At 42.8% G+C, this 23,790-nt stretch overlaps 1 protein-coding gene and 1 non-coding gene across 2 annotated transcripts; both read right to left on the bottom strand.

The window, feature by feature from the left end:
• Window positions 1–13,277: 13,277 nt before the first annotated feature.
• On the bottom strand, window positions 13,278–23,360 carry RPS20 (ribosomal protein S20). The gene is made up of 4 exons (XM_085605603.1): window positions 23,251–23,360; window positions 22,457–22,556; window positions 21,901–21,974; window positions 13,278–13,493 (listed from the first exon to the last, which is right to left on the bottom strand). Exons 1-4 carry the CDS (start codon window positions 23,251–23,253, stop codon window positions 13,311–13,313), a joined length of 360 nt encoding a protein of 119 aa, XP_085461729.1. The 5' UTR covers window positions 23,254–23,360; the 3' UTR covers window positions 13,278–13,310.
• Window positions 22,167–22,232, bottom strand: LOC146831327 (small nucleolar RNA U54). The gene has a single exon (XR_014961771.1). It is a non-coding gene; the product is annotated as a small nucleolar RNA U54 (small nucleolar RNA).
• Window positions 23,361–23,790: the final 430 nt, after the last annotated feature.

Genomic DNA, 23,790 nt, shown 5'->3' with positions numbered 1-23,790 from the left:
CTTTCCTTTCAGCAGCAGGGCAGAGACATCAGCCGCTCCACAGGGGGCGGAGCCGGCTTTGTGGTGGCAGAGCAAAGGTCTATTCAAGAGTCAGGGTGTACTCCTCCCACCCATCCTGGTGTAATCTCTCTACCCACCACCTGGCAGCCAACCTGTCTCCTGGAATCCCCCAGCCCTGCTCCTGTACTGTTGCTAGGCAGAACACACACCCACAGCAGAGGCGGACTGAGATGGTCAGGCACGCAAAGGCTAACTTTCTAAAAGTAGCATTTGCAAACCCAGGATATTAAAATAACCTTTACTAAAAGATGTATTTTATTATCCCGAGTTCAGGCATACTAAACATGACTTTCTACCATGCTCTCTGAGTCCACTGGGGTCACAGCGTGTAGCGATCCCAGCAGCCCATACTGGCCTATGGAGAGCAGGTAGCCTTCAATAGTGAAACATGAAAATGGCTGTAATTCACTATTAAGACATGCCACGCACATCAGGGCATGTCCTACCTTATGCCTACAATGCACCCTGCGCTTGGGCCTACCAGAGGGGTGACTAACATGTAGTTAAGGGAAGGTTTAGGGACTGGCAAGTGGGGACACTTGCTCAGTCAGCGCGACGGTACCAGACCGCGCGCAGGTTCTGCAGTGGCAGATCCTAGACACATTTTACCCCACTGCTTCGGTGGGTGGCACAATCAGTGCTGCAAGCCCACTAGCAGCATTTGGATATACAAGCCCTTGGCACCCCTGGTGCACTCTACAAGGGACTGACAGTAACCCAAATATGCCAAACGTGGAAGTCAATTCACATAATACATTTTACCATAGGGAGCACTTGCACTGTGGCACTGGATGGCAGTGGCACAGTGCCCTGAGCAGCTAACACCAACACAAAAACACATTGAGTAACAGACAAAAAATGGAAGGGTGACCCACGCCAATGGTGCCAGGTCTAACACTATGTTTAATCTACAGTTATTCAGCTTGTGACAGTACCTAAGAGCCTTGTTAGACAACGTGCTGGCATTTCACATGCTGTTCCCACTGAGCTGGTGCACGGTTGTATTGACAGGTGTTCAAGGATCGAGTACCGTATATTATTTCCTCACACGCTTAACACTCATGCTGAAGTTTACATGTTACCAACAAGTGCTAAAGATTCGAGGGATGAGTGACTTGAACAGCAATGTTTGCAATTATATTATTGTATGAAGTTTCTTACGATACTGAAAGTCGGTTTTCTGTCAGTGGTGAAGGGTATCACTGAAACTAAAGGACTATCGCTACTTTCTCCATTGAGACTGAAAAAACCTCATTACCAGTTCTTGGAAAACACACAGCACAGCAACTACAAAAGATATGTATATACATTTTATTATTTTAGACAAATATTGTAATTAATGATTTTGGTTTGTTATTGTAAATTTTTATTTTAGTATTTTATTGTCGTTTGTTATTTTTCTTTACAGGTATGGCAGGACAAACCATAGTTTCTACACCCAGTTTCTTACCAGTTCATGGGGAACCAAGCATTCCTTGGAAGAGATGGAAAAACATATTTTCTACAGGAAAACAAAAATGGCAGCCATAATTTTGGCGCTAAAAATATTTTAAAGTAGGTTTTCCCCTGGGGGCATGAAAGGAGGACGCAAGTGTGCCCCCCCCCCCGAGGAGAAAATAAATGGCAGCCATTATTTTCTTTTGTTTTTGAGGTGGGCGCTAGGGGCATAATTATATATTTAGAAGTATGTTTTCCCTTGGGTGGCATCATCATGCTTTCAGAGGGAAAAAAGGGCCACCAGTGAGTGTGATGGCCCAAGAATTGGGCATGTTTTTAGTGCTGTCTGTTGAAACTCAAAACTGTCCCAATATTGAAATGTGGTACTATTTTAATAAATAAGAACCGCCCTGACAAAGATTTTGCGTCATGTTTGCATGACTTTTTTCACATGTACCCAACGCGAAATCCTTGTTACACTTTGTCACACACATCTTACAGATGCACAAACCCACCAACCAATTAAGAACCATATTCTGCCTTCTACGTAGGACCAAGTGTTTTAGAAGGAAGGTTTTAGACACTCAGCAGAGATGACATCTCGGTGGATGGCTGCTGCCCAGGCTCTAAATTGAGTTATGGATGACAGCTCTGAAGCAGGATCAGATCCTGAAACAACATCCCAGGGAGAAGAAAATGGAGCAGAATCTGGAAGTGTTTTTCCAGTCACCGGAGTCCAAACAATGACTTTTCTTCCAGTGATTCTGAGGGACATTGTCATGGCAGTCGTGATATCCCTTCGCAAACAAAATCTGTGCAGCGTAGAGACAGTAGCAGGGTAGAAAAGCCCAGAGAGCAGGCACATATCTAGATCTCAGGATTGTTTGGTACATTTCTGAGATACAACAGTGATAGGTGCAGAGGTGACACATCCAAAGAACAAGGAAACTGGTTGGATTTTTCCACTGCGTTTCTGTTTTCCTTGTTAAATCTAATCAGTTAGGTTATGCAGTGGTCATTTTATTATATAAACACTTAGATTTGACAATTCAGATTAGAAAGGACTTCACCCCTGACCTGTCCAAAGAGAAGGCAGATTTCTGATCTTCGATGCTGTTCTTCCTGGACCTAGGGACCTCAGAATTAGGGAACTTGATGCTGTGAACAATGATAAAATGCTGTGTTCACTCTCATAGTCACCCTAACAAGCTCATATTCTGTGGTTATAGCCCATGTACTAATTTGTGAAATTTTCAGTTGGAAAAGTTGATGTGTACATGTTGTGTTTTGGACCGTATTCTGTCGCAGGGGCATGACCGACCCACACAAGTGACCATTTATATTGAGACATGAGGTAACGCTCGGTCGTAGAAAATGTGTAGCTCCCCTCAAATTCCGTAATATTCCACTACAGAAGCGTGAGGAAAACTTGAGCTTTAGCCAAAGTTTGAGGTTTGGAGGGGTTTCTGGCCAAAATTACCTGGCGAGAGCCATGCAATTCACGCCACCCTTGACTCTCCCAGTTGTCTAGTTTTCAGAAATGTGCAGGCTTGGCAGATTTCACTATTTAGAGGCTGACCTGGGGCCTAAAATCCACAGCTGACCAAATTGCAACAAAAAAGAGGGTTGGTTTTCAGTGGAAAACATTGATTTGTCAAAGTTGCGTTTTGGGCCCTTTCCTGTCACTGGGGCTAGACCCACCCACGCAAGTGAGATACCATTTTTAGGTCGAGGACTACCGGTCTGCCGAAGGCAGAACCGGAAGTCGAGATTTAATGTTTCCTAGAGTGGCTCCTTAGCCCGCCTCTCTTTTTGCCTCTCCTCCATTGGCTGGCTTCCTAAACGGAGGCCCGCCATTGGAGGAGAGAGCCGTCCCTCCAAATAGGCTCCGTCTTTTTCAGATTCGGGGGCGTGTTCCTTGCTGTTCTTTCCACTTTTTAGCCACGCCCTTTTAGAACAGCAGGAACACGCCCCCGAATCCGAAAAAGTTTCGGAGCTTCCATCCGCCATTGTTTTGCTGTCCTCTGGCCGTGAGGATCTTCGTGCTGTTGTGAGTATAGTTGGCGGCGCTGCCCTTCGATGAGCAGGGATCCGCACCGTGCCTTGGACGCCTTTCCCCCTTGTTAGACTCTCTCTGTAGGTGGGGCCCCTTACAGCTAGTAATCACTCCCGACATGAGACATAGCTAGGGCTTCCGGTTTTATGGTATTTATTTTTTAACATTTCCGTCTGTATTTATCCATATTTATTTTTGGGGCGTTTTATCTGTATTTATCCATATTTATTTTATGTTTTGCGTATAGATGTAGTTGTAAAACTGTACATTTCCATATTTATTTAAATGATAGACGCGCACTCATACTTTGATGTCCGTCGTGTTTTAGCTATTTAAGTTACTAAATATTACATAGCAGTACATCCTCTGGCTTATATTAGCATTATACCACAAATGTATGTTGATAGATGCAGTTATTTAAATAAATTTCATCCTGTTTTTTAATTTCCAATGCTGTTCATCTGCTCAGCTGTTGTGCTATAATTCATGAAAGACAGCACGAAGAGTCACTTAAAGGAAGCAAACTTTCTGTATTTATTCACTTTTAAAAATAAATGCAGACAGAAAACGCATTTTTTTCTGTCTGTATTTATCTGTAAAAATCCGTAAAAACGGAAAACAGGGAGCCTTAGACATAGCGTGTGCGAACACCATGTCACTCGGACAGCACCACTGACTGAGCGGTGCCTTGCAGCTTTGCGCAAAAAGGTCGCGAATCCGAATTAACTCATTGGTTCGATTGGAGACTCACCCTGTGAACAGCCTTGAAGCACACACAATGGTCTGCACCGATTGTTTCACCGAAGTGTCACGCTTGGAGCATTAGTTGTTTTAATAGCCCCGTTGGCTTTAACGGAGGCTCGCACCGGGGAATCGCCGTCATTATGACAAAAATATCTGGCCTCTAAATTCATCTAGGGATATAGACAAAAGTTGAGAGGCGTGCGTATCCTTGCTATGTGTTTTAGCTACCCAAGGCCAGGGGGGAGGGGTGGGGGCTGGCTTGAGGAGGGAGGGGGCTGGTGAACCTGTTGAACTGCTGAGTTTGAAACCAGAGAGCACGAAAGCCGAGTCCGGCTCTCAATCCGGAACAAAGGTTGTTTTCGGGTAGAAACCCCTCTTCGGGACCACACAGAGGTAAGGACACTCGCGCCCGGGGCTCTTAATAATTGCACATGTATTCGGACCTGTACAGCCACGCTGTTAGGATGTTTTGCGTTCAGTGCTTGGCGTGGTTTATTCCATTCAGTAGGAATGTGGTTCTCGCTCTCTCCTTTTAGTTGTTTTTAATTATCGTATGTGTTTTTAAACTACCATGGACGTTGTTTGCTCGGTACAAATGGCGGTGGGCTGTGTTAACCTGTTGGGTAGCAGAGACATGAAAGATTTGGTTGGTGTAGTTGATAAGGTTCGAGTCTCGGCGATGACTCCACATCCTGTGATTTTGGGCAAATTATTTAATCTCCCCGTGCCTACCAAAAATGAATGTATCTGTGTATCTGTGTGTAATGAGATTGCTGCTCGTGTAAAGCGCTCCAATACCTCCGGATCGAGTTCGCGCTATATAAAACTGAAGAAAAAACTCCCTTGCATGCATTAACTAAAACTCTCAATGAGTGCGCGCAGTTTTGGGTCGCTTTCTTGCCCTTTCGGTGATACTAGAACATACATGCCAACATCTTAAAACTAGCAAGAGGCACATTTTGGAGAAAAAAAATCGAGTTCAGCATTGTTTCTCGGCGCTTTGGCGGTATGTCAGAACACCGAGGCTAATAATATAGACATGTATTGAACCCCACGAGATCGACGACTATTATATGGTTCGGATCACCATACTTGTGGAGTGAAGAGTCACTATTTTACCTCTCCGGTGAGGGAGTGGCCGCCTGGCCATTGGAAGGATGACGTGCGTCAGCCTCTGCTCCCCAGAGAGTCTCTGTACCCCCAGCCAGCCTCTGTAGATGCAGTACCCAGCCAGTCAGCACGTCCCTGCACCCTCAGCCAATCTCAGCGCTACCAGTCTCTGTACCCAGCCAGTCTCTGTACCCTGCCAATCTTTGTATTCGAACCAGTGACCGCATTCCCGGCCAATTCTCGTAGCCACAGCCCTGCGATTCTTCAGCACAAATATAATGAAGTCCATGTTCTCCACTTTAGAACACAATTAAAAAGTAAATGTAAGTACTGTAACACTTATTTGTATTCGTGAATGAGCTCAGAGCAAATGCACTTTCAACTACTTCTCTCTCTAAAAAGATCACTACCTCACTCGCTCACTCCCTCACTCTCTATATCACAACTTCACTCTCTCTCTAACTCACTACATCACTCACTCACTCTCTATCTCTCTACCTCACTCTTTCTATCTCACTAACTCACTTTCACTACCTCTCTCTATCTCACTACATCACAACACCACTCTGCTTACATCTCACTACCTCACAACATCCCTCTCACTCACTACATCACTGTTTCACTACCTCACTCTCTCTCACTACATAACTCTCTCTACCTCACTACTCCACTCTATCTCACTACCTCACTATCTCACAACTTCTCTCTCTCAAAACATCACTACCTCACTCTCTAGCTCACACCCTCACTTCACTCTCTCACTCACTACCTCAATCACTCTCTATCTCACTACCTCACTCTTTCTATCTCACTAACTCACTTTCACTCTCTCTTTCACTACCTCTCTCTCTATCTCACTACATCACAACATCACTCTATGCTTATATATCACTACCTCACAACATCCCTCTCCCTCACTACCTCACTCTCTCTATCTCACTACCTCACTCTCTATCTACCTCACTCTCTATCTCACTACCTCACTCTCTATCTACCTCACTCTCTCTCACTACCTCACTCTCTATTTCAATACCTCACTCTCTCTATCTCACTACCTCACTCTCTCTCTGCTAATGCAATAGGTATCACATATGCAAAAAAAGCTAATGCCAATAGAAATGACAATGCCATTTATTTAGGGATACAAAAATGATAAAAAAATAATGAGCAATACCAATAGCTCTACCTATAATATTGCCGAGACCATTGCATTGTAAATGCTTGTTATTGAGAGTTTTGACGAACACTGTGCGGTAGAAAATTTGTGGCTCCTCACAGATTCTTGAACTTATCATCACAGAAACATGAGAAAATGTGTTTGTTGCCAAAGTTTGCGGTTTGCTAGGGCTCCTGGGTAAAATAGGATGCCTCCAGGTCACGTTTTGGTGTGGATTGGAGTGATTTGTGTAACAAGTCCTAGGCAAGTGGGTACCATTTTTATCAGGAGACGTGGAAATACAGATTAGTGGAACAATTGTTAATATCAATTGGATTTCTTTGTATTGGTGCATTTTAAATGTAAGCCAGTATGTGAGAAAAAATCCATTTTGCTAAATACCTTCTGAATCACATGCTAGTATGGGTGCCCACAAATTCAGAGATGTACAAATAACCAATGCTCCTAAACTCAGTATATGGTGTAAATTTCAGAAATACATAAGGTTCCTTCATACTAATTTTTCACTCTTTATATTTTACCACCTGAATTCCTCTGTACTCAGTACACAATGAAAAGCCATTGAAAGGTGCAGTTCATTTGTTGGTTCTGGGTACCCTGGGTTCTTGGAGAACCAACAAACCCTGCAACCAGAAACGTCTAGTGGACATACTGGTGTTTGTAAATCAGCTATCATGACAAGAAATTACTGATATCTACTTTTCAGGGATATATAGCTTTCGGAACTCACCCATGTTTTTCACACCTTTTTCCACTTCAAACCGGAGGTAGGTTGAAAGTACAAAAACTTGGAAAATTCAGCTACCTCTTAGAAAAATGCAAAAACTGTGGTAAATAAATTGTGTTTTTTCTATACAGCTCTGCATATTCCTGAAAGCTGGGAAGATGGTGATTTTAGCACAGCTAATCTTTCGTTGATTCAATTTTTAAGAAACAGACCAGACATTTTTTGTCAAGCACTTTTTCCCATTTGTCCTAAAAAATAAAATAAAAATGTAGCTATATTTTGGTTATTTTCTCTCTCTCCCCACCAGGGGAATCCACAAACTCTGGGTACCTTTCCAGTCCAGATGATGTTGTGAAAAAAGGGAATAATTTGACGTGGATACCTTATGTGTAAAAATAAAGTTGAAGGCCAAAGCACAAACTACATCAAAGAGCCAAAATGGTGCTCAGCCCTTGGGTTACAAATCCTCAGCAGTTAAGGGGGTAAAACATATAAATATAATAGTAATAAAAGTGTTAGAACCACTTTCAGAGGGCTATGGGAATGCAGGGACTACTGGGCCCAACAGTAGTGGTTGAGGTCAGTTATTCCTGATGTCCCGGTGTCCTGATCTACTATGGATCCTGAGCCAAGTACCCCTACTGCACTTGACTCTCAGTGATAGCTGTAGATTAGCAGTCAAAGCCTCAAGAACAACCTGATTGGTGCACAGTTCTCCTCACATCCCGCTCAGGGTGTCCTCTCTGTAGGGCTTCCCACTGGACCTCGCTCCCTCCAACACTCTCCTGCTCCTCAAAGGGCACACTGGTCTTGGAAAGCAGGCAGGCACAAGTACTCCAGGATAGGTGATTTTGGTGTTTCTTTGGCGATGTCCCCCCCCCATCATAGAGACTGGCTGAGCTTGGTCCTCAGTACTGGTCACAAGTAGAAGTCTTGCAGAGCACACCCCCAACCCGTCTGGATGCTTGAGTTAGAGTTCTCAACCTCCGCATTTCTAGTCCATTTCCAGATACCAAGATGTGATTTCAGATCAGAGTCCTTGAATCTTTATTTCAGGTTCTGCTTCTGTTGAAGTGTTCACTTCTCTTTTTCTTCTTTCCTCTTTAAAGGATGTCTCACAGCAGACATGAATCTGAAGCTTATTACCCCCACAACGCAAATAATGCAAGTGACCAAGAGATACACCTCGATGTCAGCTGCAGATTCCCTTATCATTCTCATCTCCTTTCCTGATATGTGTCCAGGGCCCTACTGTGGGATCCATCACTAAATCAAAGAGCAACCTCTTGAAGTGTAAGGGAAGGGTAATTTCCTTCAGTCTGTCCCCACCCAGCTCACAAGAATGCAGCAATACACAAATTTGTCTTGGAAGGGAGATTCCTCTCCTCATAACTTCACCAGGCTGGGATTCCTAAAATGGAACCTAGGGTGCTCCATGTAATGTATCAACGCAGGTACACATTTAGCCTGCGCACTAAACATTTTATATACTGCACCAAGGTGTGATATCTGCAAACCGCTCTTCTTGTATTGTACTTCACATTCACACACCATGTCCATTGCACAAGCACTGCATCTTTCATGTTGTGTATTCCTCACATGAATATATACTCCGCACATGTACTACACAACACTGCTCTATCCCTGTACTGTACCCTTCCCAGGCACACATACCTCCAGAGAAAAGCCTCAAACACTGTGCTGCACAGAACTCCACATCTACCAGTTGTAGGCGGGGTGCATTAAGCACACAGCAGTGGAACTTAATAAAAGTGAGCGATGCTGTAGGACTCATTTAAGTAACAGGGTAAAAAAGGCCTGTTCATTATACAGTATATTGCCACCACTGCACTTCTGCTGCTTAACTCATGGTGAAGACAGTAGTCTTCCAAAACTACGAGGGTAGCGCTTTGAGGACCCCTCCCGGTCCAACAAGATCGCAATCCGTGAGACAGGCCTAGGTCATAGCACATAGGCATGATCCATGTTTGCCCATGACAATAAAAATCTGCATTAGGGATTCAGACAACAGTACAGTTGAGCACTCCAGGCAGGGAATACAAGCCTCTTAAAAAGCAGAGGACTTTACCTTTCCAACAGACACCCCACAGAGATCAGAACACCCCGAACCAACTCCTAATCTGGAGATCTTGGGTGGTCAGATTGGTAAAACCGGCCGGAAAGTCCATCAGCATTCTTGTGGCTTAATCCAGCTTGGTGTTCCACTACAAAATCTAACCCGTACAAAGAAAGACAATCTGAACAACTTGGAATGCTCTCCCTTCACAGCAAACCACCATTTCAGTGGCTTATGATTATGATCGGTTTGCAACACAGACCTAATGCCATACAAATATGGGTGGAACTTGTGCAAGACCCACACTATGGCAAAGCACTCCTCCTCAACAGCCACCCAGCTCTGCCCTCTGGGTAGTAATCTTCTAATATAGCTTACCAGATCCTCTCTACCTTTGTCATCCAGTTGAGCTAACACTGCTCCAACTCCTTTGTCAACAGTATCCATCTATAAAATGAAAGGATGACTGTAGTTGGGCACTTTCAGTGCTGGTGTAGTCCAGCGCCTTCTTTAGTGCCTCAAATGCCTTTTGACACTTTGCAGTCCACATTACCATCCTGGGCTTCCTAGAGGTCAATGGGGGAACTATACTTCCCCAGTAGTCCACACACTTTCTGTAATACCTACTGAGTCCTATAAAGGCCCTAACTTTAGTGTGGGTAGTAGGTACCTCCCACTCCATCACAGGCTGAATCATGGCATCCAACAGGCAAGTTTTCCCTTTCCCCCCAACTCCCGGCAAAGAGGACCATCCCAGTCAGTTTTCCCACCTTGCCAACACCTGTTTGTGACTATTTTTCTAGGTCCTGATGAACGCCCCTGAACCCTTTGGGGTCATATGTGGGCAGAGACATGGTGACCAACTATAGGTGTATATTGGATTAAAACTCCTAGTCCCCTTTTTTAACTATCCCAGTGGACCACTAAATAAAATTGATCCAGCCTCCTGGAGATAGTTTTACTCACCACCACTTTTTGTACTTTTGCACTGTCTCTATTACACTGCTCATCTTTAAAAACCTCAGCTCCTTACCACATGGAAGTTGTAGCCCATACCATGGACTGTGCAGTCCAGGTGTGAGGTGGGAACCCAATGATAAAGCATGTCATCCTCGGCGAGTGAATTCTTGCCCTAAAAGGATTTCTCCCCAGCAGCTCACATACATATAGCATTCAGGACACTATAAGGATGTATGGCCCTTTACTGTTCTGCATTTTTGAACAAGTGCATACGTGTTTCATCATCTTACACTGATACAGCCTTCTGGCTTAGAAAATGCAGTCTTCTCCTTAACATTTGAGAAAGATCTGCCAATAACCACTGGTCAGATCTAAGGTAACTTACAGCACCTAACCAATACACAATCTCATCAACTCTGGGGATTAGATTGGCATTGGTTATCGCATGGTCGGCTCAGTAATCCACAGAGAACCCCAAGTCAGTAGACCCTTGCTTGGGGACTAGAACCATAGGACTAGACCAAGGATTTCAAAATCTCTGGGTCTCCACGACCAACATCTTGGCAACTTCAGTCTTAATGCATCTGAACCCAGTCAGACATTCTGCCCTTCACCAGCAGACTATCACCCATGTCTATCATGCACAGACGGTCAAGCAGAGTCTGAGAGAATAGGTATGCAAACCATCCCTACTCTGCTCTACATTCCCTATGCTGCTCAGGCATTAGCGGAACCTCTTTCACAGTGCTATCCTTCATGTCACTATGCAGCAAGTCAGGAAGACTCCCGTTTCTCTGCCATAGCGTTCACTGTGTAACCTCACCAAAGAAGCTTCAGCCTGTTCACATGGAACACCCTCTAGGGTTCCCTCATTGCACCTGGGTAATGTAGTTTAGGACAAGACCATTTTTAGGGAGGGTGAGGATTTGACAAAAAAGGTGGGTATAGGTTTTTGGCTGGCAAGAGGGTGTTTAGGGTGGGCTTTTGGGTAGAAATGGAATTTTAGGGTGGGCATGGTATTATGGTTGGCAATAGAATTTAGGGTGGGAATGGGTACAGCACTGTGACCAAATGGGACAGTCAGCTTATGCAGTGTTGGTCTCTGTGCCTTTGTTCATAACTCCCATATGCCAGGATGGGCTGTAAAAAGTAAGGACAACACCCTGGTACAGCACTGAAGGCCGCCTCAATGTGCAGTAGTGTGCCACTGTACACAACCCCCATATGCTAGGTGGGGGTTGCAGAGAACATAGGGCGGTTACTCTAGAGCAGCATGCAACAACTAAGCATAGCAGTTGAAGACCTGTGGAAGCAGACCTTAACTCGATCACCCGAGACCTGCCTCTGGAACACTTAATGAACATCCAGAAGAGCACCACAGACGCCTGTTACCTTGCCCACAGGATACAGACCTCAGCCCTCGAATTACATCAGGGTCTACAGCATTACAATTTACATTTATTGCAGGTGCTAAGCGGGTTTTCAGTCTTATGACTGAACCACACCCCCCCAACCCCTACCCAAAAAACCAGACTGCTCATTCTGTGCTACAACCGAGTCAAGTGAAAGATTAGTGCACAATAGTTGCTCATTTATAGTGCCGCAGAAATTATGCATTTGGCCTCTTAATGACCATTTTGCGGGCCAGACGTTACTACCGCTAGGAGCTTCAAGAGCATAATTTAAAGGCATGAAATGGTTGCAGTGTAATGCCTACCTCATACCACTATGCTCATGCCATTCTGCATGACAGGAGGGGATACCGCCTACAAGCACCATTACAGAGTGCCGCAGCTCTGAGAAAAACTCCCAAGGACACTGGGTAAAGTAGTACATGCGTGTGGAGTGGTGACAAAAGCAAAACGGCTACGCGAGAGGCAATGAAATGAGCACTGATGAGGCCAACCTGTGGGTTAAGCAATGGGCAGGCTCTAAGCCCTGATGTAGCTAAACAAAATGTCTTCCAAGCATCTTGCATGTGCAGTCTCAAGCGAGACCTACCAAATGTGGTGAGAAGATGCAGCACATTTGGGTCAGGTATGTGACCCATCATTCACAGGACATAACTTCCGTTTCAAGTCCCTCAAAGCAGATAAGGAGCTGGCAGGAAAATAGGAAAACGGTAGTACCTTGGACCTATGGTAGCACAGGCCACTGCCCAGAAAGTACAACCTAAATTATACAACCTGGAGAGCAGTTTTGACTCTGCACCCCATAGCCCTTTGTTTAAGCTAGCACTTTTTAAAGTATTCCTATTGTAGTTTGGGAACATACTGGACCACTGATCAAGAAAGTAATGTGTTCTCCCCCAGGCATCATCCACACAGCCTTACCAGTTAAGGCTCCTCTAATGGCAATGCAACTGTCATTCGCACAAACAACGCTCTGCAGTCCGGGGGGGGGGGGGGGGGGGGGGGGGGGAACACAGTTGGTGGTCCATAACTTGTTTGCTCTAAGATCTTCTCATGGATGAAAGCTATATTCTACTGAATATAATTGTAGGTGCATCAATATATTTTTCAACAAATATAAAAGGGACTAAACTGCCAAAAATGAACTAGCATACAATCAAAATAGTACAACCAAGTGCTGATGGGACAAATACAACTGCCAAGTGTTGGGAGTACAAAACAGAACCAGGCTGGCAGCAAAATGCAGACTGTTTAGTACACTTTGTAAACTTCAGATTCAGAAGGCCAAAGACGCTTTAACTGAGACCTTCAATGTAAATAGCAATCCCTGATCCCAAAGATGCGAAAGTTTATACAAAGTATAATTGCCAATATAGCCCGGCATTACAAGTCAAACCAGTTGCTGGAATTGGTTTCAAAACGACCAAGAATTGTACCAAGTTGTTGTGTGGCAAGTTTTAACATTACATGTCCTCAGTTCACCTGGACCCACATTTCCCCAAGGACGCAAGATAAAATCACAAAAAATAATCTTTTATTAAAAGATTAAATTATGCATCAGCAATGGTAACTTCCACTTCTACCCCAGGCTCTATACTGATGGATGTAATTTGCTTCACAATTTCAGAAGGGCTGTGGAGGTCAATCAAGCGCTTGTGAATACGCATCTGGAAACGATCCCAAGTTTTTGAACCTTCACCACATGGTGTTTTGCGAGTAGTAATTCGCAGAGTCTAGAAAAGAAAAAAAAGCAGGATTAAGTAAGACAGGTGAAACTGTGGCTGTCATTTAACCATTGGGGACACTACAGATATGTTAGTATACACTGCTTTCCAATGCTGCTTTCATGTACAATACTACAAGCAGCCAGTGATGTTTGAGCTAGTGTACTTGCCTCCACAACCACCCACTGGAAACAGCACTGCTTTGTTTTGATCAGGACAGCAGCACTCTGCCATAACATCATGTGTATTAATGCAGGTTATTGCTTGTGTGGTGTAATGTTTTGCCTTTCAGGTGGGTTATATGGGACACATTTTGGTGGATTTTCCATGTGGGTTTAAGACAAAGCACAGTGGCTGTAAGTTTATTCATAAGGCATGCAGGAGCAGGTAAAGCATGTGAAATGTAATCAGTACAGTAACGCTTTAACATTCATAAATCAATGTGTTTATGTCTGAAAGAATAACTGCATTACTACTGGGCCAAGAAGGGGCCCGTTTTAATGTGAATTGCTTACAAAACACGGTGTGGTTTAAAAAAAAATAAAAAAAACATCCCTGAACACAGCTGTGGTACACATTCTATAAATTAAGGTTAACGGCTGATAAGTATATTAAATACTTTCCACTCAACTCAGCCAGGTATTGCAGAACCTCCAGAAATGGGGAAAACAAGGTTGCTCAAAAAAAAAAAAAAGACACAAAAAATTTAAGTATTGCTTCACTGGCAATTGCTATAAAACATAGAAAGCGCAACCACAAGGACGGTGTCCCCCGACTCATGGATCAGTGAGCCATATCTTGCTGGCACGCATCACCTTGACTGATCCCACAAAGGAAGATTTGAAGTTTAAAATTTGGGGGGGGGGGGGGGGGGGGAAAGAGAGTGCATGAACAGTCTTCCAGTATTCAAACTCTATAAAATGGCACCAATGTGGGTGGGTGTGAATAAGACTAATCACCGCTTTGTCCAGCAGAGGATATGAAGACGCAGTAGGGAGGTGGGCGGAGTAAAATGTGCCGAGGGTGGGTTCAACATATTCAGAAGGGCGGCCCCTCTGCTGTGTAGTGGCGTATCAATCCATGCAATCAGTTGGATTTATTGCGAGTGGACCAAAGAGCCAACTGGCAAACCTAATACTGTCAGCTAAGCATGGAATCCAGTTAGTCTAAAACTAAGCTTAACGCAGATGAAGCAGGTGCCATTCTGACACAAAACAAAAACGTGTGCATGAAGGGACACATTAACAAAGTAAGATCACACGTAACTGGGGCAGTAGGCTGGGAGGGTCTGGAACTAAAAGGCAGGGCTAATTAAGCATATCCTGCAAACAAAAGCAGGCATTTAGGAAAGGCACTACCAGGAACCAATAGAAAAGATGGTAGGTGCTTTATGCACATTCTGGATACAGCATGCACTTCTTAGGCTCGAACTAAAAAAACTAAACGTAAACACTCACTGTATGTTGCCTGAATGTACTCATACCCTTTACATTTTATTTTGCTCCAAGCCACTTAAATGCACCCAAATATGTGGAGCATATTCTCCAAGCATTATGCGCGGCATCAAAACATTTCAACATGGTGACAGATGCTAGCACCTTCTGGGTCCATGCGTAGCAACTGAGAATCAAGCTACTCAGAAAGGCATAGACAATATCAAGGAAAGCACTAGGGAAATTGTCTGAAACATAACAAACATGGTTCCCCCTCTAGCTACTTTGATGGATATTGGGTGAAATCAAATTTTGGTTAGTCCACACAAGAAAATAAATTCTGCTTTAGATAAACTACCCTTGTTATGAAAAAAACTTTATTTCTCACTTGTGGTTTACATGGTAATCTAGAGATCCTCAGTTTTAGGCTTAATATGTAGGATAGCGAGGTGAACATGGCTGGCAGGATTAAGTGATTGGGATACCCATTACAAAATATATTCAGCAAACATCTGCTGTTATGTGGGATATTAGATTCCAGGCATGGGTTTGAATTGTTTGCACTAAGGAATGATTTTTTTTTTAATTTGGAAGCCACCAGCATAGAAAAGTGAATTCATCTGAATGAAGGTATAGGAATATTAAATTGCATCCTGAATTACCCTCAGTGACTACTGTAGTACATTGTAAAGTATTAGTTACAAACACAAAGTCCATTTCTGTAAAAGTCGTTGTTTCACGGTTCCCAGTTTAGTTTTAGTCTTTGCTGCAAAGAGGTCGGAACGCAAGTATGCACATCACTAGTGGTATGCATTAAACACAAATAAAACGTATTGAAAGCCCACCATACAGATTTGGTTGACTAGTGGACGTTTTAACGACTAGCCATTCAACTGAACTGTGTCCTCCCTGCCAACTTTGAGCAACACATACTTCTGATGGATCAAATTGAGGATTTGCTCTGCCTTAAAGGACAATTGGGGGAAGCAAGGTTGTCAACAAGCGCACATGACACAGATTAAGGGCCATGTCCAGCTATCTACACTGAATTATCCGGAGCATCACCCAAAGAAACCCATGGAGAAAAAAAATCCTGAAGAGGTCTTGCATTATATAGAAAGTCACCTGCACAAAGCAAGCTGATTTGCGTGGGACAATGTTGAAGGCAAGCGTGGATCTTTTGGGCCCATCTAAGGGATGCGCACTGATTTAGAGCATGATCTATAACCTTCACGGTTCCATTCCGAAAATAGGATGTTATTCCAGTTGGAACACAGGGGTGAAGAGGTTGCAAATTAGGGTAATGCAAATCACGAGGGTCCTGTGGACAAGTGTCTAAATGCAGCAAAAAACAACCAGGACCCCCTGTCCAATTGATCAAGCAATTCCTAGGGCAGAGCACTAATCAAGTGAGATATCCCTAGGCAATCTGTGCATTAATGAATGTTAAAAAAAAATCTCTAAATATCAATGCCGTACATGAATATAAAAATGTTTATTCATTCAACTATTACAATACAATTCATGGCACACAAACCTATTGTTCCTAATCCCTTTTGTGCAATTAAACACGTCAACATTTCTATACGACTATTATAAAACAATTACATCTATAATAACAGTATTTGTGGCAGACAAAGCAAATCTTTGACACGCGTTTCGACGCAAACTGTCTTTGTCAGGAACACAGCCACACGTTAACCTAAAAATGGAATATGAAAGTTACACTACAGTATATGATGTTATCATAGGTAGATTGACCTTCACCCATGTGCGCTAAAAGTAAATAGCGGCGACTCAAAGATTTGTGTAGTTATGTATGCTAAATAATCAAGATATCAAGTTTAATTCACCTTATTCTATAAGAGGTGCTTTGAAATAGATGAAATGTCTATACAAATGTTCATAGACTTATGCTTGCTACGCATTTCTGCTTATTTTTAATTTTAATCGGCAGTGAGTAATAGTTTGACTTTCTTGTATCCGTCAGCAGCTCTTTAGTATCCAATACTGTGGGAAGATCAGAAACTATTTAAGGAATAGACTCCAATTTTTCATGTTCTTTTACACACACACACAGACAGGAGATGGACCCACATTACTACTTAGAGTAATATTAAAGAGGACTGACTATATAGGTTTAGTCTAATTTCAGCTTATGATTTATGTCGAAAGGTTCCGTAGTGCAGTTTCAAGGTCTATTGCACTAAGATATATAAAACAGATATGACTGTTGGTTCTATTATTATCCAGAATATTGTCAAATACTTTAGTATCTATTCGTTCGGGTCCTGAATTTTTACCTGTATAGATCTGGTCTGTTCCTTTATTCATAAATCTTTTCCTCATGCGTCCGGTTTATAAATGAAAGTAAAAACGATAATCTATTTGGCATCACTGCAAGAAAATGTCAGCTATCAGGATTCTACATATTTTTCTTCTTAGAATTCCAGAATCTCACATTTATTATTTAGTGTCCGATTTAAAAATATATACTAGACTAGTATCCAAATGATTACCAATTTAAATGAGATCGATACAACTCTAAAGTTACACATTTTCCGGGGAGGGAGCGCTGGCACAGGGAATTGGGTAGGACACTCAGCCACAAGGAATGGGACAAAATTGCGTATCGGGAGCGGCACTCTGCATATCACACGGGCCTTACGGAGACCTTTACTAAGGTGTCCACATACTGGTACTACACCCCGGAGAGACTGTATGAAATGCATAAACACACTGACAGGGGGTGCTGGCGGAGCTGCGGGCAGGAAGGTACCCTTTCACACATTCTTTGGGATTGCCCAGTGCTGACCGCCTACTGGAAGGAAGTTCTGGACGAGGTGGATAAGCACTTTGGGATAGAGCTGCCGCGACTCCCGGCGTATGTCCTGTTGGGCCTCCCCAATGACCTAATGTACCCACTGAAGTCCCGTAGGGGTAGGCAGATTGCAATTGCGCTGGGGTCTGCGGTTCAGAACATTCTAATCCACTGGCGCACAGCCACCGTCCCCTCCATCACCAGTTGGTTGCATAGGCTTTGGCATGTGCTGGGGATGGAGAAGCTGTCGCTTACGGTTGCGGGGGAGATAGACCAATTTGAAGAGCTGTGGCAACCCTTTCTAGCGCTGCTGTCCACTGAAATCCGGGAGCTCACCTGCCCGAGGTATCTTAGGCTTCTCAGGCTGACGCCGCCGGTGACCCCGGCGGACTAGTTTACATGTGAGGCGGGGACCTCCCAGGGGGGGGGGTGCGGGGCTTCCTGGTGAGGATTACTCTGGTGCGGGACCATAGGACGGGGGGGGGGGGGGGGGGGGATTGTGTTCTGTTGAGTTGCTGATGGCTTTCATTGCTTAGATTTGGGGTGTTGGATACGTGGGCGGGGATTCCATAGCTTGCATTTCTAGCCTTCATTTACTGTGTTTTTCCCCCTGACTTACTGCGCTACCTATTGCCAACCCTCTGGAGTTGCACCCTTTTTCTTTGACTGTATTCCATGTATCCTGACCTCCTATCCCCCTCCCCCATGGTTTGTTTTTGTCTCAATAAAAACGTTTTAAACATAAAGTTACACATTTATAACAGTCTTTTAGTGTGTTAGCGTTTTGTATTTGAGACCCAATTTATGTGGCAGCGAACCAGTCTAAACAATAGTTTTGATTTCGACTTATGTTAACAACTCGATTGTGCTCCTAGCATTTATGAGACTAAGCACTATTGTAATCAAAATTAAAATCTACATTCTGTTAATTGAAAAATTACCTTAGGGATGTCCCTGTGGTATTGGTACTGACGGCATCTTGTCTTGCGCCATTTAAAAGGAATTCAATATGGAGCTGCTATCGAGTTGTTTAAATATCGTTCATGAGAGGTTCTCTTTCCTGATCTAGTATTGGATATTTACTACCACATGCGAGATTCTTACTGCGCAAACTTGCCGTTGACTGGTGCGAAGTATCTATCGCGAACTGTCAATGGATACGTTTGATCACGTGGGTAGAAACCTCAGAAAAAAAACTTGCCCCCCCATCCTATTCCAGCTAGCTTAGTAAAGTGTTTTCAGATTGTGGCGTTTATCGTATGGATACATAAAGTCACGTCGGGGTGGGAAAGTAAATTTTTAAATAAAAGTCGCCTCTCATCCAATCACGGAATTGCTCTGATGAACAGATGTTTAAAGTATTTAGACCATTTTCTCCAGCTTACAAACACTAGACTGTTTGTATATTGGTATAATGTCTATACTTCCTGTATCTCAAAAATCAATGGGGGAGTGGATCACTAGTCCCAAAAGAACCAGGGTGTGCAATGGCAGTACGAAGCACCGTTAAGAAACCCTCAAGTTTTCCAGAGATCGATTTAAGCGGTATATTTTCGTTCTCCGCTTCGTTGTTAATAACGTGACAGCATCATCATCGGGTTAATGCAATGCTTCCTCCACCTGGAGGTTGTCCCACTGGTTGTTTTAGTAGTGATCATAGAAAAAAAAAGTGAGTTCTGGTGAAGTGACATGTGGTGAAAAAATGATTAAAAATCCCGTAGAGCCAGTAAAATCTCTTTAATTGCACTGGATGCAGGAAGTTATAATAGATCTTCGGTGTGCACTCAAAGACTAGTTTTGGTCCTGTGCACTATAAATAGGTGTCCATAAAAAAGGTAGACATGTTGCAGCCCTTTTAATGCCCCGAAGGGTCAAGTGGGCTTTCTTCAGGACCTAAACAGTGAAGAGGACCCTAGTATTCAGGGGGTCTTCCAATTTGAACCGGTTTTCCCGTTATTATGGGCAACCGTGGGTGTAAATGGGGTGGTCGTTCACGCTCTCTTCGGCCCGGGGCCAAGAGGGCAGAGTCAGCACTGGACGAATGTCCCACGTCGAAGAGAGCGTGAACGACCGCCCCATTTACAACCGCTGTTGCCCATAACGGGAAAACAGGTTCAAATTGAACAGATATACTTGGGACTCAAAACTTCCCTTCTCTCACTGGAAGACCCCCTGAATACTAGGGTCCTCTTCACTGTTTTGTAAGTATTAAACAATATTCTGGATAATAGAACATAATGTCATATCAGTTTTTTATATCTTAGTGCAATAGACCTTGAAACTGCACTACGGAACCTTTCGACATAAATCATTGGCCGAAATTAGACTAAACCTATATAAATCAGTCAACCTTACTATTACTGCAAGTAGAAATGTGGGTCCATCTCCCGTCTTAATATATATGCGATAGAAAAAAGCATGAAAGATTGGAATCTATTCCTTTAAAAAAACTCTGATCTTCCCACTAGATTGGATACTAAATAGGGGCTGGAGGATACAGGAAAGTCAAACTAGATTATTCACTGCTGCTTAAAATTAAAAATAAGCAGAAATACGAAGTAAGCAAAAGATAATCTATGAAGAACAGTTGTATTGACATTTCTTAATCTATTTCAAAGCACCTCTTCTTCTAGAATAAAGTGAATTAAAAACTTGATCTTTATTATTTAGCATATATAAATTCAGACAACTTTTAATCACCCCCATCTACCATTAGCTCACATGGGTGAAGGTGAATCTACCCATGATTTCATATACTATAGTGTAACTTTCATATTATATTGTAGGTTAACGTGTGGCTGTTTTCCCGAAGAAGCAGTTTGCGTCGAAAAGATTATTTGTCTGCCACAAAGAAGTACTGTTTTTATATATGTAATTGTTTTATAATAGTATTATAGAAATGTATGTGTTTAATTGCACACAAGGGATTAGGAACGATAGATTGTGCGCAATGAATAGAAATTTAATAGTTGAATGAATAAACATTTTTATATATTCATGTAAATTGTTTTATTTGATTGTTACACTCCGTATTTCGAATCCATTTTGCACTAGATGGGCATTGATATTTAGAGATTTTTTAACGTTTATAAATTCAAGTGTCCAATTGCTACAGATAAGTAAAGATGAATGAGTATAAATAAGGAGTCCAAGTCAGCCAAAACGGTCTCAAAAGAACAGTGAATACAGGCCCGAAAGTGAGCTCTGGGTTTTGGATTGTGGTTAATGTTTAATTGTGAGGTGATATGGTACCAAGCATTTTGGATTCTAATAGTGAAGAATATCAATTTTAGAAACATATCTGTCCTTTTGTGACAGGGGAGGCAGTCAGTTTTGAGGCATGTACTTTTACAATGCATGAAAACCAAACGCAGAAATACAACAATGGTTACTTGGTTGGCTGAACGGGCCAGAATCCCAGAAAAGCCTTGAAACGGACATGTGTGATGGATGGGCAAAGTAAAATAGAAGAAGAGAAATGGTAAAAAACAAAAAGGTTTAAAAATCTGGCAAGCAGTTTGCGTTGAAACACTGAGCAAATATACAATTAATTTTGATATTCCTTTAAGACGCATACAAAAACCCATTTTACTATTATGATCTCTAATCCACATTAAAGACTCTTCCCAAACCTCCTATTATGATCACCTAATAAACATTTTCTAGACTCTTCCCGCTTCTATCCCTTCATTATTCTTTTCAATGGAACTAACAGACTTGCATGCCCACTGCTTCAACTCATTCCCCTATACTAATTCACCAAAAAGCACTTTGAAGCCTTGTATGGGCTAGTAAGCGCGTAAGCGCCATCTAAATTAAATTACAAAACACAGTATGATGAGCTGGTGTAGAGCAAGTTATTGTTGGGCTTTATGACATACAAATGATTAATTGGAAAAATAAATATCTACAACTGCCCGTTTAGAAAAACGGCACTTGCGTGACTACAAAAGCTCCTTAAGCTCCTTCATAGCGCTGTTGGATTTATCGTAGATTCTAGCAACAAAAATGCTCACGGGCAAGGACAACCACCACAAAGACAATCATATGCTTTTAACACCACTTAATGTTTACAGACCAGTCCTAAGCTTGGGAGAAAACGGCAGTGTTTAAGTTCTGCACAAAAGTTAATTCTTACAAGCGATAAGCCTATTTAGCTTACCTTGGTAGGCATGCGAACTGGCCCCTTCACTTTCAGGTTTTTCTCCTTCGCACCTCTAATGAGATCAGCACACACTAGAAAGATGTAAAAGGTTTAAGATACAAGTTACCCCCACGCCATAACTGATAATTTACAATGTTTTAGGAAACCGACCGCAGAACAAACGCAATTATGTTAAGTAAACGAACAAGTTCAGCAAGGGAAAATCTTACTACCCTTGGCAGAAAGGGTATGAGACTGAGGTCATACAAAATCCCAAACCGGACAGTTGGCTCAGAATAGCGTATGAATAAATCACAGCAATTCATCTTTAGATTGTATCCTCATTGCCAACTAATAAATTATCGGGACCCGTTTTCAATCCAAAATACCCCAGGACATAGGCCACATCACTAGTCAAAAATAAATAGGAACCACACTTATTGCGTTTGTGGCCCCGAGAAAAGTACCCATCTTCAACCCCGTATACCAGATAATCCATATAAGTTCATAGAAAACTTAAGGAACTTGACACGCTAGGGAGCTACTAAACAGTTCACCCCACCAAGCGAGTTACCTTTTTCAAGTGACTTTACGTTGCGACTAGTCAGGGTGATTCTGATACGGTGGATAGCTACTTCCTGTTCCACAGGTGCTTTGCCGGCGTCTTTAAATGCCTAAAGAAATAAAAAAAAAATTTTTTTTATAAAAACTAAAAATAACTACATAAAAAAAACAAATTGAAACATTTAGAGTAAACGATTCAAGTAAACAGGACGTAGCAATAAAATCAATTTCAGCAGAATATAGCGTGCTCTTTTTCGAGGAGCGGAGTTAGCTTACCAAGTAATCACCAAATCAAATACCACTCAATCCTATTCATTTCCACGTGTGTGAAATGCACCCCGATGCCGTTGAGCCAACTCGAACCTGTTTTCGTTTACAGTTTATTGCATCCTGCAAGCTCGCACAACACACGAGGTGATTCGCGCGTAAACTACCAGCATGAAATATGCAAGCTGAAGATACTGCCATTCTAATAAAACAGTTCACACGTTTAATACTGTGCGAACCGCCCGATCACTACACAGTCGAACCCCAAACTAGACAAAAGGATAGCGGTGAGAAATTAAGTACCCCCTTTTTGATTTAACTTTGACATTAGCCGGCCTCGAGTTGCTCAACTGCCCCATCAGAACAGACAAAAGAAGCGGGATGCCCACCGAGAACAAATGGAATATAACTCTGCACGAAAGTCCTTCTCCTCGCAAAACTAAAGCGCGCGCCCACATGTATTATCAAGCAGGAAGCCAACCCGACCGGGCGAACACAAAAATATAATTTCACGTATATTATTTTAACTATCCTCACCATAGTTAATGTACTTCCTGGCCGACTTATTCGTCCTCAAGGTAAGAAACGAACGAACAGCGGTGAGCCAGGAACAAAGATCAGCAGACCTCGCTGTCTGAATTCGAAAGGAAGTGAAAAATCAGGGTTAAGATATTTATACTATGCAAAACGTCATCGGACAAGAACCCGCCCTTTCAACCCGGAATGACATCATCAAAGTACTTGATACAACCTATGCCGAGAAGGAAAGGGGAGCAGAGGCGGAGCTTGTGTGTATTGCCTGTCGCTTCAACCGGAGTACCACGGCGTCGTTCTGTTTATGTCTTTAAAATATAGTTAGTAGAGAGACGCCGCCGCCGCACGCTGCGATTTTTACCTTAGACGGCTGTCTGTACGCACAAGTTCAACAGAACCTTTACTATTATTACAATGAAATTAATTTAACTGATATCTCGGTTATCGCATAAAATTGAGATTTAGCGTACTAAAACTGTCGCGTGATGCGTCCTTTGTCAATAATTCAAAGAGTTACTGACAAACGAGACAGTTCAACAGTCG

The sequence above is a fragment of the Triturus cristatus genome, chromosome 5_1 (assembly GCF_964204655.1).
Source record: "Triturus cristatus chromosome 5_1, aTriCri1.1, whole genome shotgun sequence".
NCBI classification, from domain to species: domain Eukaryota; kingdom Metazoa; phylum Chordata; class Amphibia; order Caudata; family Salamandridae; genus Triturus; species Triturus cristatus.
Note: the sequence above shows the minus strand (reverse complement) of the source record. Positions and strands in the feature narration are given on the sequence as shown.

Bases quoted from the DNA above. Each gene is read 5' to 3' on its own strand.
- RPS20 (XM_085605603.1), bottom strand. The intron at 21,975-22,456 runs GTAACTCGCTTG...ACATCTTTCTAG, and splicing joins CGTAAAGTCACTTGAAAAAG to TGTGTGCTGATCTCATTAGA. The intron at 13,494-21,900 runs GTAAGCTAAATA...TTTCTTTTCTAG, and splicing joins CAGTTCGCATGCCTACCAAG to ACTCTGCGAATTACTACTCG.